The sequence below is a fragment of the Dermochelys coriacea genome, chromosome 26, assembly GCF_009764565.3.
Source record: "Dermochelys coriacea isolate rDerCor1 chromosome 26, rDerCor1.pri.v4, whole genome shotgun sequence".
Classification (NCBI taxonomy): Eukaryota; Metazoa; Chordata; order Testudines; family Dermochelyidae; genus Dermochelys; species Dermochelys coriacea.
Window position 1 is genome coordinate 1,595,445 of NC_050093.1, and position 12,394 is coordinate 1,607,838.

General features: G+C 49.4%; 1 protein-coding gene across 4 annotated transcripts in view; it reads right to left on the reverse strand.

The window, feature by feature from the left end:
- Positions 1-12,008, reverse strand: part of TACC1 (transforming acidic coiled-coil containing protein 1) — a 78,104-nt gene extending 66,096 nt beyond the window's left edge. Inside the window, exons 1-2 of one of the 4 annotated variants that reach the window (XM_043503129.1) lie at positions 11,924-12,008; positions 9,194-9,336 (exon numbers count right to left, since the gene is read on the reverse strand). Coding sequence is in view for 1 of the 4 variants with exons in the window: in XM_038384856.2 (XP_038240784.1) it covers positions 1,384-1,457 (74 nt within the window). In the remaining 3 variants the exon portion in view is untranslated. Of the gene's footprint in view, positions 1-1,383; positions 1,635-5,992; positions 6,957-9,193; positions 9,337-11,923 lie in introns of those variants that run through there. The other 3 variants (XM_043503131.1, XM_043503130.1, XM_038384856.2) reach the window with 3 other exon arrangements.
- Between the last annotated feature and the right edge of the window lie 386 nt (positions 12,009-12,394).

Here is a 12,394-nt window from a genome sequence, read left to right on the forward strand (position 1 = left end):
GACAACTGGCTTATTCTTTTTAAAGTTTCTCTGAAAGTTGGATTTTAAGACTGGCAGTATCGGTTCTTTCTTGCAGATCATTTACTAATGTGGTTTTGCCTCTGTTTATAGATTTCAAACTCTGCTGGCTGAGAACAGCGTTTTCTGGTCTTACAATGTACAAAACCAAGTCTTGGTGCAACTTCTGTGCTATCTTTTCTAGCCACAACTGACAGACAGCAGTGCTATATGACAGGATCCTTAGGCTTAAAAGATAAAGTTTTATTCTATTAAAAGCCTGGGATCTCTTTGTGGGACTGTGATTTTATCTAGATTTTATCCTAAAACTTTCAGGATTATACTGAGAGGTGCTGAGTTGAACAGGCTTCTGTTCTGTTCCCATCAGTGAAACAAACAAACAAAAAGTCCCAGCAAGGCAGGGCTGTTTCATATGCCAAATCAGATTATTTCTTAAAGGCAAAGGCATTTTGAGGTCACAAGTTTGAAAAATGGACCAGACTTCATAGCCACTTTGAGAAAAAACGTATCAACCTCTCCCTCTCTCTCCTAACTGTTCTAGCCTGCTCCGGTAACACCAATTTCCACTTGTTATAACCTGCTTTGTACCCTCTGGGTCACTGTATACCATTTCACTTTAATTATAAGTTCACTCCTTGCGGTTTTCACTATGACTGGGAAATGTAAACAAAATGGCAACTGTTGATTTTGACTTTAAACTTCAGATAAAATGGGAGCACTACAGCATAACATAACAATCTGGAAGCTGCAGTTTCATCATTAGTAGCGGTATGAAACAAACAACACTCCACAGCACTCTATCAGGAAAGAGAAGGTGTCTCACCAATAACCACTCTAATAACTTCTTTCTAGTTTATATACATACTTGCAAACCATTTTTTTCCTGCACAAAGCAGGTTTCGGAGCTTTGACTGTCAGTGTGTAAGTTCTTTCCCACACGAGCAGACACAGTCACATAAATAAGATGCTTCTGGTGCCATACTAAATAACTTTTTAAAAAAAAAAAAAAAAAACCAAACCACTAGAAAACTCTAGTTCCAAGAAACCCCAATATTACAGACTTGGAGTCACTTTCTTTGGCCAGGGGAACTCAGACCTCCTCCCCTTCTGCGGGCAGAGGCAGAGCTCACACGCAGCTGGGTGGTTCAAAGGCAGGCATGGGGAACATGGACAGAGGGAGAGTCACAACCCCCAGATGCCAGCACAAGCTCGCCCTGTCCTGCGCCCCGAGCCTCAGCCAGTGAGGGCTGGGAACAGGAAAGGTCACGCAGGGCAGGGCTGAGAATTGTGGTTATTGGGGTCCCACGCCCCTGTAAGTGTAACCCCGAGTGTTGCGCCTTCGCCACCACCCCCCCCGGGACTTGCCTGGTCTCTTCGCGCCCCGGGGGTCTCTGCCCTGCCGCCGGCTCCTTCTGCTTGTGGCTCTGCGCCCCCCCCATGGTGCCTGCTCCCCGCCGGCCTGGGGGCTGCAGTCCCCGACCCCGGGGCGGCCGGGAAGCGGCGCGGGGGCAGAGTCCCGGCCCGGGCTCGGCTGGGGGCGCCCCGGGAGCGCGGTGCCCGGTCCCCCCTGCTCCCAGTGCAGGGCGCGGCTCCTCCGGCAGCGCTCGGACTCTTCCCCGCTCCAGCCCGCCCGGGCGAGCAGCTGCTGCTGCCGCGGGGAGGGGCTGGGGGGGGCGAGGATGTGAGCGTGGGGGGGTTGCGTGGAGGGGGCAGCCGGGGGGGTGAGGATGTGAGTGGGGGGGGTTGCGTGGAGGGGGCAGCCTGGGGGCAGTGAGGATGGGAGTGTGGGGGGGTTGCGTGGAGGGGGCACCCTGCAGAGGGGGCAGTGAGTGTGGGGGGGCATGGAGGGGGATGACGATGCCCTGCAGCAGGGGGGCAGGGAGTGTGGAGGGGTGTGCCCTGCAGAGGGGACAGCGTGTGGGGGTGTATGAAGGGCGGGGAGAGGATGCTCTGCAGTAGAGGGCAGTGAGTTTGTATGGGTGGAGAGGAGTGCCTGCGGCAGGGAGCTGGGGGGATGGGTGCCCTCCTTGCAATCCCCTGCATCCTCTCTTTATTTCAGTGTGAGATCAGGACATTTCACCCTCCGTTCAGATTTCACTGCAGAGAATTGTGTGCCTGACACTGTGCAGAATGGGAGTCAGACATCTTGGGGGCTCAGGAAAAGAGACATCACTTAGTGCTCAGCCAGGAGAGGAAAAGCCTGCAGGCCCTAGGGCTTACATCATTTTGTGGGTGTGCACCTTCTGCATTGTTTAAAGGAGCAGGATGCAGTATCCTGCACATGCACAGACACCTACAGCTGTTACTGATACACAGAATTCCTCCAGACAGGTACCAAGCTCCCTGGGTATTGAGTCCAGGCCAAAGCTGATGTTTTACATTTACATTCCTAGCCCGAATAAGAAGCAATTAAACACCAGCAAACTGGTGACATACCATTTTTCCTTGCTCACTATCTCTGAATTATCACAATAACTCAACTAGCCGGTGTCCGGGATGGGGGGTTGTCATTTTCAGTCAGTTCTGAGGGGCAGATTTTCAAAAGTGCTGAGGTCCGGTCTTCCTTTTCTAGGTGCAGTTGCACCTACACTTGAAGGGTGGGTGCAAATCTGGGTGCTTGCACCTCTCGCTCCCTGACTGTGGGTTCAACTCAAGCAGCTGGAGCTGCAGGTGCTCTGATTTCAATTCATTCTGCAGGTACAAATTGCAAAGGAAGAGCAGGACGTAGCCCTGTTGACTATTGATTGACTCACACCTGTCTAAAAGTGGGGAGATAGAATTAAAGCACCACCTGCACCATAACAACAGCACCAATAGAGCAGTCCTGTAGCAAAACCCTGTTTCTAAGGAGTGCATAAAATATTTTTGTGCAAGTAGGAGAGAAACAAACATTTTATAAAGATGCCAATTGCGCCCTAAGAACTAGCAAACAGCTCAACAGAAAATACCAGAAAATGGTTTAAAATGTTGCAATTGTAACAAAACCTGCTTAGTTTTTAAAAAACCTTCCTACAATCTGGATAGCATCTCTCACACACAGGCATGTGGCACCTTAGAGACTAACAAATTTATTAGAGCATAAGCTTTCGTGAGCTACAGCTTATGCTCTAATAAATTTGTTAGTCTCTAAGGTGCCACAAGTACTCCTTTTCTTTTTGCAAATACAGACTAACACGGCTGCTACTATGAAACAACACAGGCATGGGAGACTTCATCCATATAAACCTGGCCTATAACGAATTCTTGTACTAACAAACTACTGAAACAAATTGTAGTGAGTGCTTGGGACCCAACTATGTACTTCCAATGCCAGAAACTCTCCCATTGAAGCCTGTGGTTGTTTTTATTTATAAAAGACATGGCATGGGGCCTGTGGTGATGGTCTTACAACAGGAAGGGATGGCAGCTATTGGAATATGAGGTGTACACCTCCAGATATATTTTAAAATTATGTTGGTAAATGCATCGTTATAAGAAGGGAACATGGTACGAGAAGGGGATGCTGACAAGATCCCGTTTTCTGGCAGATTTGCGAATGAGCCTTCAGATCACCCTGTTTGAGTACAGAGTGCATGACTTGTTGCAGTTGGTATGTAGTGGTTACTGGGCAATCGTCAACCATTCTTCAGCACTAGTGATTTTCATTTTTATTAACGATGACAAGCTGTAATCTGGATGTGCCTCTGTGGTTAAAATAGCAGCCACGTATCGGTGTAATAATACGGAGTTATATCCTATTTTATTGAACTAAACATTACCATGCAAAGCTGTAATTGGAGATGGAGTATTTTACCTTTTGCATAGAAATCACAATCATTTGCACTTTTCTGGAGCTTTTTATCTGAGGATATCGTTGACCTTCACAGTCACTAAGCCAGATCCTCCGCTTAGCTCCAATCACCATAGCTCCACCAAACTCAGTGGAGCTACATATTCACCCAAGCAGAGGATCTGGCCCATCGTGTCTAGTCCATCTCTCTTTCAGGTGCCCATCACTGTGTTATCTGGTCACATTCATTAATCAACCCTCTCAGATCCTCTGTAAGCAGCTGTTAGCCCCATTCCACAGAAGAAGCTGAGGCACAGACTTGCCCAAGATCATGCTGCAAGACAGTAGCAGAACCACAGACAATATCCAGGAGTTACGATTCCCAGAGGTTCGGACTCCAAGCTCATAACTAGACATACTTCCCTGCTCTCACCACTAAATCCATGTGCTGCCATTGTATTGTAGTGTTGCAGAAGATCCAACACTGTCTGCATTTAACTATACTACTTTCGTCCATAACATTAATGATATCACAGTGATAGTCTGATATCAGAGTACCAGCATCCAGAGACATGAATCAAGTCCCATCATGTTTATGTTGGAATTGGCTATTTTCCAGGGCTGTTGGGGTTTTTTTGTGAATTTGAGGGCTGTACCCTTCTTATCTTATATGTAATATGCTAACATGTACATTGGCAGAATGGCAAAGGCTATCAAAATCCCATCTACGCAGCAGAACATGTCCCAAGACCAGGTTTCTTAATGTTGCATTTTAGGAACGGACATAAACATAGTGGGTGGATTTTTGTATGTAACAATTGCCAAATCTGATTCACAGCTGCTGAAAAATAATCTCCTCTTGAGTTTGTGTCAAGAGCAATCCCAGGCTCAGTGGCTCTTATCTGGGGCAATCAGGAACTCAATCAAGGAGTCCCTGATGAGGCAGATATTTCCATCAGCGCTGTTTCCCTGAAAATAGCCTCTGCTCCTGGAGAAAACCATTCCACAGGAATTCTGCAAAGGATCTGGGGGTTACTGTGGATAACAAATTGAATATGAGCCAACAATGTGACGCATTTGTGAAAAAGACTAATATAATTCTGGGCTGCATTTAGCAGGAGTGTTTTATGTAAGACACGGGAGGTAACTGTCCTGCTCTATTCAGTACTGGTGAGGCCTCAGCTGGAGGACTCTGTCCAGGTCTGGGTGCCCCGCTTTAGGAAAGATGTGGATAAATTGGAGGGAGTTCAGAGGAGAGCAACAAAAATGATAAAAGGTTTAGAAAACCTGACCTATGAGGAAAGGTTAAAAAACTGGCCATGTTTAGTCTTGGAAAAAGAAGACTAGTGGGAGTGGGAACCAGAGGGCTGGTATACAGAGGCTGGAGATCGATTGTTCTCCATGTCCACTGAAGTAATGGGCTTAATCTGCAGCAAGGAAGATTGAGGTTAGATTTGAGGAAAAACTGCCTAACTCTCAGGGTAGTTAAACTCTGGAACAGGCTTTCAAGGGAGGTTGTGGAATCCCTATCATTGGGGAGTTTTAAGAACAGGTTGGACAAACACCTGTCAGGGGTGGTCTAGGGTTACTTGGTCCTGCCTCGGCCCTTGGACTGGTCTTGATGATCAGCTTTTGAAACACAAAGATGACGACATCGCTGCTTGAAGTTTTTCATTTCAACATTCCTTTTTTGGGGGGAGGGGATGACAAAAAGTGGCTTTTTTGACAACAAGAAAACCTCTGTGGTCAATTCTGGGCATTTTTATAAAAAAATGAAAACTCAAAGACTGAAAACTTTTCAGTTTGGGGATTTTACTTTTTTGTTTGACAAAAACCCAAACATTTTCAAAGAAATATGTCAACACAAAGGAAAACTCTTTTCTGTTTTCTATTAAATTTTTTCCCACAAGAACAAAAAATCATTTCACCACAGCTCTATTGCTGGGGTGTTTCCTTGGGGGTTTGTCTGATGCGGTAAAATACTCGTTACTCATTTGGATGAACCCTGCACTGCACGTACCCATGTATCCACACAACACTGAAAGATGCCAGATGTTGTCCACATAAATAAAGACCCAGAATTTCTCCCCTCATGCAAAGGGATCACAGACTACAGCGTTTAGGATGGTTCTAATCACAGGAGCACAAAAACCATCCCAAATTCCACAGAGTCTAAAGAAAGTATTTTAGACAAAGGAAAATTACCTTCTGTGGTTCAGCTCTTTCAGGAAAAAGTCTGATGGTCTGGAGGCTCCTGCTACCCTGAGTATCACCCAGAAGAAAGCCAAGTCAGGTGAACGTCATGTGGGCACTGCAGTAGGTCTCCCACCCGAGTGCACGCAGTCTATGAATAATCCCTAGGATGTGGCTAAAGCCAGCTGACGTGTGCAATGTCCTGTGCCAATGGCTGAGCAGTGCAAGCGGTTCCCAAGGCCTCCTTGACATGCAGGGGCATTGTCTGGGTTACTTATCTGTGGTAACTCCCAAAGAGTGGCCTCCAGCCATCGGAGGCACTTATTGTTCATCTCACTCAAGGATTTGGTGGGTGGGGTGGGGTAATAACCCAAACAGCCATTTGTCCCTGAACAATCAAGAGCAGGGCTCAGAGAATAGCCTGGAAAAAGCTCCCTTAAGAGCCTAGTCCACAGCACAGCGACTGCTAAGGGACATGGCAGGACAGTGTTTGAAGGACTGATCGCACTGGTGCAGCTGTTAGGCCACCACTTGCTGTCTGCACTGGCAGGGAGATGATGCTGAATAGCATGGTTCTTAGGCAAGCTCAGAATAAGTGCAGACACGTTGGTGGAGTGAAAGCCAGTGCGCTGCTGAATGAAGCTGTCCCTGGGGACACGGGGTGCTTTGTAGACAGGCTAGATGGTAGCCCTTGGAATGTTCTAATGTCGGCAAGGTTGAAGAGATGACCTGACGGGCTCTTTACTGGTGAACACCCGCCTTCCGGTTACCCTGCGGCAGGGAAACCCCCGCAGTAAAGCAGAGCAGAGAGCAGCATTCCTTCTGGTGTTCTGGGTGTTCCCAGCTGCAGCAGGGGAAGCACAGAGCCCTGATCTCAGGTCTTGGCAGGCAAGTGAAGAGGAAATTATTTTTGATGCCATTGTTTTTACCTGCCACTTTTAAGCCTACACTTATTGTACATTAAGCTTCTCAGCTGGGATCTTAAAGAACTGCTTTGTCTTGTCAGTTCCCGTAGTGTGTAGGATAGGCACTTTAATAGCTTGTAAGCCCTCTGGTGGTGGTACCCTTATTCTTTGTGTTAGAGGCAGTCTCTATGTAGCTAAACTGCATGTTTGTATTTACTTAGTAAACACAGTTACTGCATATATATTTTGTTGTGCAAACAGTAAAAGAAACAACAACTCTCCTGGGCTGATATCAGAAAAGATGCTCCCCCTGACACTGACACTCCCTAGATATGCGCTGGGGTGGAATGCAAGCAGAGTGTTTTTCAGTGGGTCTTTAGCCCAGCAGGTCTGTGCTGCTCATTGTGGGCACCTTAATCCAGTACCTTCAGGGCCAGATTTCCAAGTGCTTCTCACCCACTACTGGAGCCAGATTTTCCAAAGGGCTCAGCAGCCAACGTGCAGCCAATGTGCTGAGCTCTATTGAAAGTTTGGCCCTGGGGTGGGTGCTGAACCTTAATGAAAAGTCCAGCCTTCCAATGTCATGTGCCCAGATGCCACATTTATGGGAGCATCACATTAATCAAACAAGTAGTAACATGTTTTTAAGCCCTGAGATTTTGGATAGACTCCGTCGAACACAATGACCCCGGAGCCAGGCTTTGCCAGTGAGTAGCGTTGCTGGACTCAGGAATCATGAACACCAGGATGGGCATTCGTTGCTCCCTGCATTATTTCTGTCTCTTTCACTTTGCAGTTGTGGGGTAAGTATTGTCTGCCTCACCCACGGGTCTGACTAATACAGCTGGAAACAGTTTGACATTCACGAGGAGCTGGTCTTTGCTCACAGTCATAACTGATCCTTGCACTGACGTGGTGGGAAGGAAAGTTACAAGGGCAGTGCCCTGAGACTGGCAGAGTTCCTGTGGGCCAAGAGAGCTCTTTGATTTTGCTGCCTCTGGTTTTAAAATAACTCCCAGCAGCTATTTTCATTTAAAATAGCTTTTAAAATGCTGCTGTTCTCTGCCTCTGTAAAGCCCAACATGGCTGCAGATGCAAAACACTACCATAACTGGCTGCATTTCAACTCAACCCTGCCACCTTGCCTCCCCAAGCAGACTGAAGACGGCTTTTTGGCTCCTGACCTCACTGCAGGGTTGCAGTGTTCTCTCTGGGCTTCAGTGATTTATCTCACAGATGTGCCTTCACCAGGCATCATGAGACAGGGAGTGCTGCCAAGCTGCAAGAATTCAATATTTCCTAAGAAGTCTGTCCTGTCAAAACAGCCACCTGATCTTAAAGGGTGAATCCTCCCATAACACATAAGGGCCATCAGCTGGCTAGCTCCTTCGCTAGATGGGCTGCCATGCAGCCACTGTCAAATGGAGCCAACACTCACCCAGCACGTTTGCATTGGCAAATGAACCTCAGTGGCGTGGGAAAGGGCCAGGCTGTTCTGTACCGGACGCTGAACGAGCGAAGGGGACATGCATGCTGTGTCAGCCCGCATGTGGGCAGAGGTCTTCCGGGGGTCTAATTATGGGGCTCGGGGCTATTTCAGTCACGTCTGCAGACACAGTGTGCACTGGCAAAGGGGCCCCTCCACACTACTGATAAACAAGTGCCCCCGTTACTGTACTACTGTCAGATATTGTCACACACACACACGCACACGCATTCATACACACACGCTAGCTTGGCTGACAATTATTTAGCCGTTCAGGAGAGAAAATAGGGCTCTCGACCCCAGAATCTAAACACTGCGCTCTCTCATATCACCTCACCCGTCGCTAGATCTCAAAGCACTTGACAAACGTTAATTAAGTCTCCCACCCCTCAGTGAAGTGGGCCAGGATTATTGTCCCGTTTTTCAGATGGGGAAGGTACAGACGCAGTGAGGTGAGATGACTTGTCCACTTGATAACACTCCTCCCAGAGTCTGGAAATGAGCACAGGTCTGAGAGTCAGGACACCTGGCTTCATTTCCAAGCTGTGGAAGGTATCACAGGACCTGTAATGGCCGTGCACAGCAAACAAGCCCTTGGCTATTCAGGCCCATCTGAAAGCATTGAAGACTGGCTCCTGATGCTGTGTATTGAATGCCAGTAAACCAGTTTCCCAGAGGGAAGCGACTGGCTGTCCTCAGGATTATCGAGAGGCAGAAACACAGCAGGCCTGTCCTGCACAGAAACTTAGACAACAGCCGACCTTGCTTACAAAGCAGCCAGACGCGGTGCCCGAGCACAGAGAACACTGGGAATCTACTCACTCAAAGGGCTGCGGAGAAACCCACCGCGGAGTCCCTGCTCCTTCCCATGAAGTCCAGAACAGCTTCCTGCCGTCGGCCGCAGCCCCCCCAGCCCTCAGGCACCCTCAGGACCGACGTGCGTGAGCCGGCCTGTGTAGCGGCTGCTGCCAGCAAAGAAACAGCTGGTAATACTTAGTCAGAAACTAATTCCATGTAAAGTTCTATGTGCCTGGAAAAAGAGCACACCAAGCCCTTGCCTGCTGCCCTGGGGCTCAGGTTTTATGTTTTGTTTCTGGGGAACATGACTAAGGCTGTGTCTGGCTGTCACATGGAGTCTGGCTTAAATGCCTCCTTGGAGCCTCCGGATTCCACGTTGAATGCTACACAGGCTCCAAATCTGCTCCAAACACAGCACTTGTGGGGGCTGATGGGGACACCAGAGCGTGCTGCTGTAGAGGCTTTACTGCCGCTAGGAGGCTCTGCCTCCCAGCTGTCTCACAGCCTACCTTGCCTACGTAAGAACATACGAACAGCCAGACTGGGTCAGGCCAAAGGTCCATCTAGCCCCGTAGCCTGTCTGCCAACGGTGGCCAATGCCAGGTGCCCCAGAGGGAATGAACAGAACAGGGAATCACCAAGTGATCCATCCCATCACCCATTCCCAGCTTCTGGCAAACAGAGGCTAAGGACACCATCCCTGCCCATCCTGGCTAATAGCCATTGATGGACCTATCCTCCATGAACTATCTAGCTCTTTTTTGAACCCTGTTATAGTCCTGGCCTTCACACCATCCTCTGGCAAGGAGTTCCACAGGTTGACTGTGCTTTGTGTGAAGAAATACTTCCTTTTGTTTGTTTTAAACATGCTGCCTATTAATTTCATTTGGTGACCCCTGGTTCTTGTGTTATGAGAAGGTTTAAATAACACTTCCTTATTAACTTTCTCCACCCCCGTCATGATTTTATAGACCTCGATCATATCCCCCCCTTAGTCGTCTTTTCCTAGCTGAAAAGTCCCAGCCGTATTAATCTCTCCTCATACGGAAGCGGTTCCTTACCCCTCGTCATTTTTGTTGCCCTTTTCTGAACATTTTCCAATATATCTTTTTTTGAGATGGGGTGACCACATCTGCACCCAATATTCAAGATGTGGGCGTGCCATGGATTTATATAAAGCCAACATGTGGCATTCTTGGCTACCTGCAGCAGCCTCTGAGAGAAGCGATGCTGAGCCGGGACCCCTGAGGGTTAGGTGCTGAGGGCTACTAGGCAGAAGCTAAAATCATCACTAACTTTAAGGGGGACCTTTGTGTCTGGAGAAAGGTTACGGTCCCCTGACTTCCATGGGCAGAGAGGCCCCTGCATATTGCCCTGCTTCTTGATTATCAGAAGCATCTGTGTGGTGTAAACACGAGTGGTCTCCCTTGCACGGATCAGCTGCTCCCCCTCAGCAATATCAGCAGCATCATGATGAAGACCTTGGAGGGGGGCTCCAGGTAACTGCACAGACCCCAAGCAGTGAAGCTGGCTGAAAATCCGTGGCTGTGCCTCATGGCTAGGCTCCTGTTGAGCCAGAAGGCCACAGGGAGGTTGTTGGTTGCCACAGGTGTCTTAGGGTTGTTGGGCTCAGTGCTATAAAAGGAGAGCGTCGAAGTGCTCTGTCAGAGACGCTGACCTTTCGGAGAGATGTCCCATCTGCCTATCTCTGACGGGTACCCAACGGTGACCCCATGGGCTGGGGAGAAGGCTGCACTGTTCCAGGTGTTGCCTTTCAGAGGCTGAAGGTCCTTCCTGTTCATCCCCAGTGCTGGCAGGGCCGGGCGGATGTTAAAATTCTCAGGGTACTTTGGGAAAAGAGGGAGGATAGCTCCAGTGTCCCCACCCTTCCTCGGGATCTACGCACAGGGCTGGGGGGTGAGCGCTGGATGTCTGCTGCATTGGCTTGCATGGCCCCTGCACTGCCAGCACCAGCTCACCCCTGCACAAGGCTCCCTGGGGCTCAGGAGCATGATGGGTCCTGGAGAAAACCCAGCCAGCTCTGCTCTCCTTCTGGGAGAAAGGGAAGGGGTCTGGGATCGGGGGCATTGGCTCGTGGGGATGTTACTGGATGCCCCAGTCTCTGCCTGGCTAAGAATGGAAACTTTAGTTCTCTGACACTTGGAAGCTTAGCCGTCACTCACAGCCCTGGCTGCAGCTGCTTCATGACAGCCCTGTGCAGCGTCTCTTCCCCGCAGCGCCTTGCTACAGCACCCTTCCAGCGGCTCTCCCTCCATCAGCCCACCCACAACCCATGCACCCAAGTTCCCAGGGCATTTCAAAGGAGCACCCAGGCGATTGGAGTCTGCGGTGCAGGAGGGTCTTCCACCAGGAGCCGGCGGTTCTAGGAGCCCGTTCCCCATTCCGAGGAAGAAAATACCCATTTCCAAGGGCAGGGGGATAATCCCACTGCTGTGAGCAACATGAGCTCAGGAATAAATAAAGCAATTCTCCATCACAGCAGCTACCTCTCAGCCCTGTGATGGGGCCACAACCACCTCCCCTCCCAGTCAGACCAGGCCCCATCTTGCTCATGCCAGAGTCAATAGGACCCGTGCCACTGGTTTCCCCAGGAGCAGGACTATGTCCCAGCTCTTCTCCTAGGAGTAGGCAAAGGTGCAGGGAAAGTAACCCCGGCTGAAGCTTGAATTGCTGCCAGCCCCTTTCCCCCACAGTCTGACAAGAAAGATCCAAGAGCTCCCTTTCCTTCCCTACCTTTCCAGCTGCCGGCTTCTCCCGGGTTTCTTTGGTGCTTTGACTCTCACTGCGCTACCTGCCCCTTGCTTCTTGGAAAGCAGTGAACAAGCCCTGTACCGGGAAGGGACTGTGGGGAAGGAAGGGGATGGCCAGCAGCAGAGCGGGACAGACAGCCGGGGGGGGGTATCTTTATGAGCTAAAAGGAAAAGGATGTTTTGTAATATTTGGCCAGCACTTTGCAGGCAGAGAAAGGAAATCAGCCATGCCCTAGGGAGCGCAGAGGCAGACCGCTCTGGCTGAGGTTTACAGATCAGCAGCTCCCGAGCTTGTCTGCAGTTTAAAGCCCCGTCCAGACCTTGTATCTTATGCTCATCCCCCCGCCCCCGTTAATTATTTTTTTTAGCAGAGGCCCCATTGGCGTCATGCCATAAAAATGTGCTTGTGGGATACTTGTCAGGCAGGGCCTCTCCCCAGGGGAGAATTTCTCCT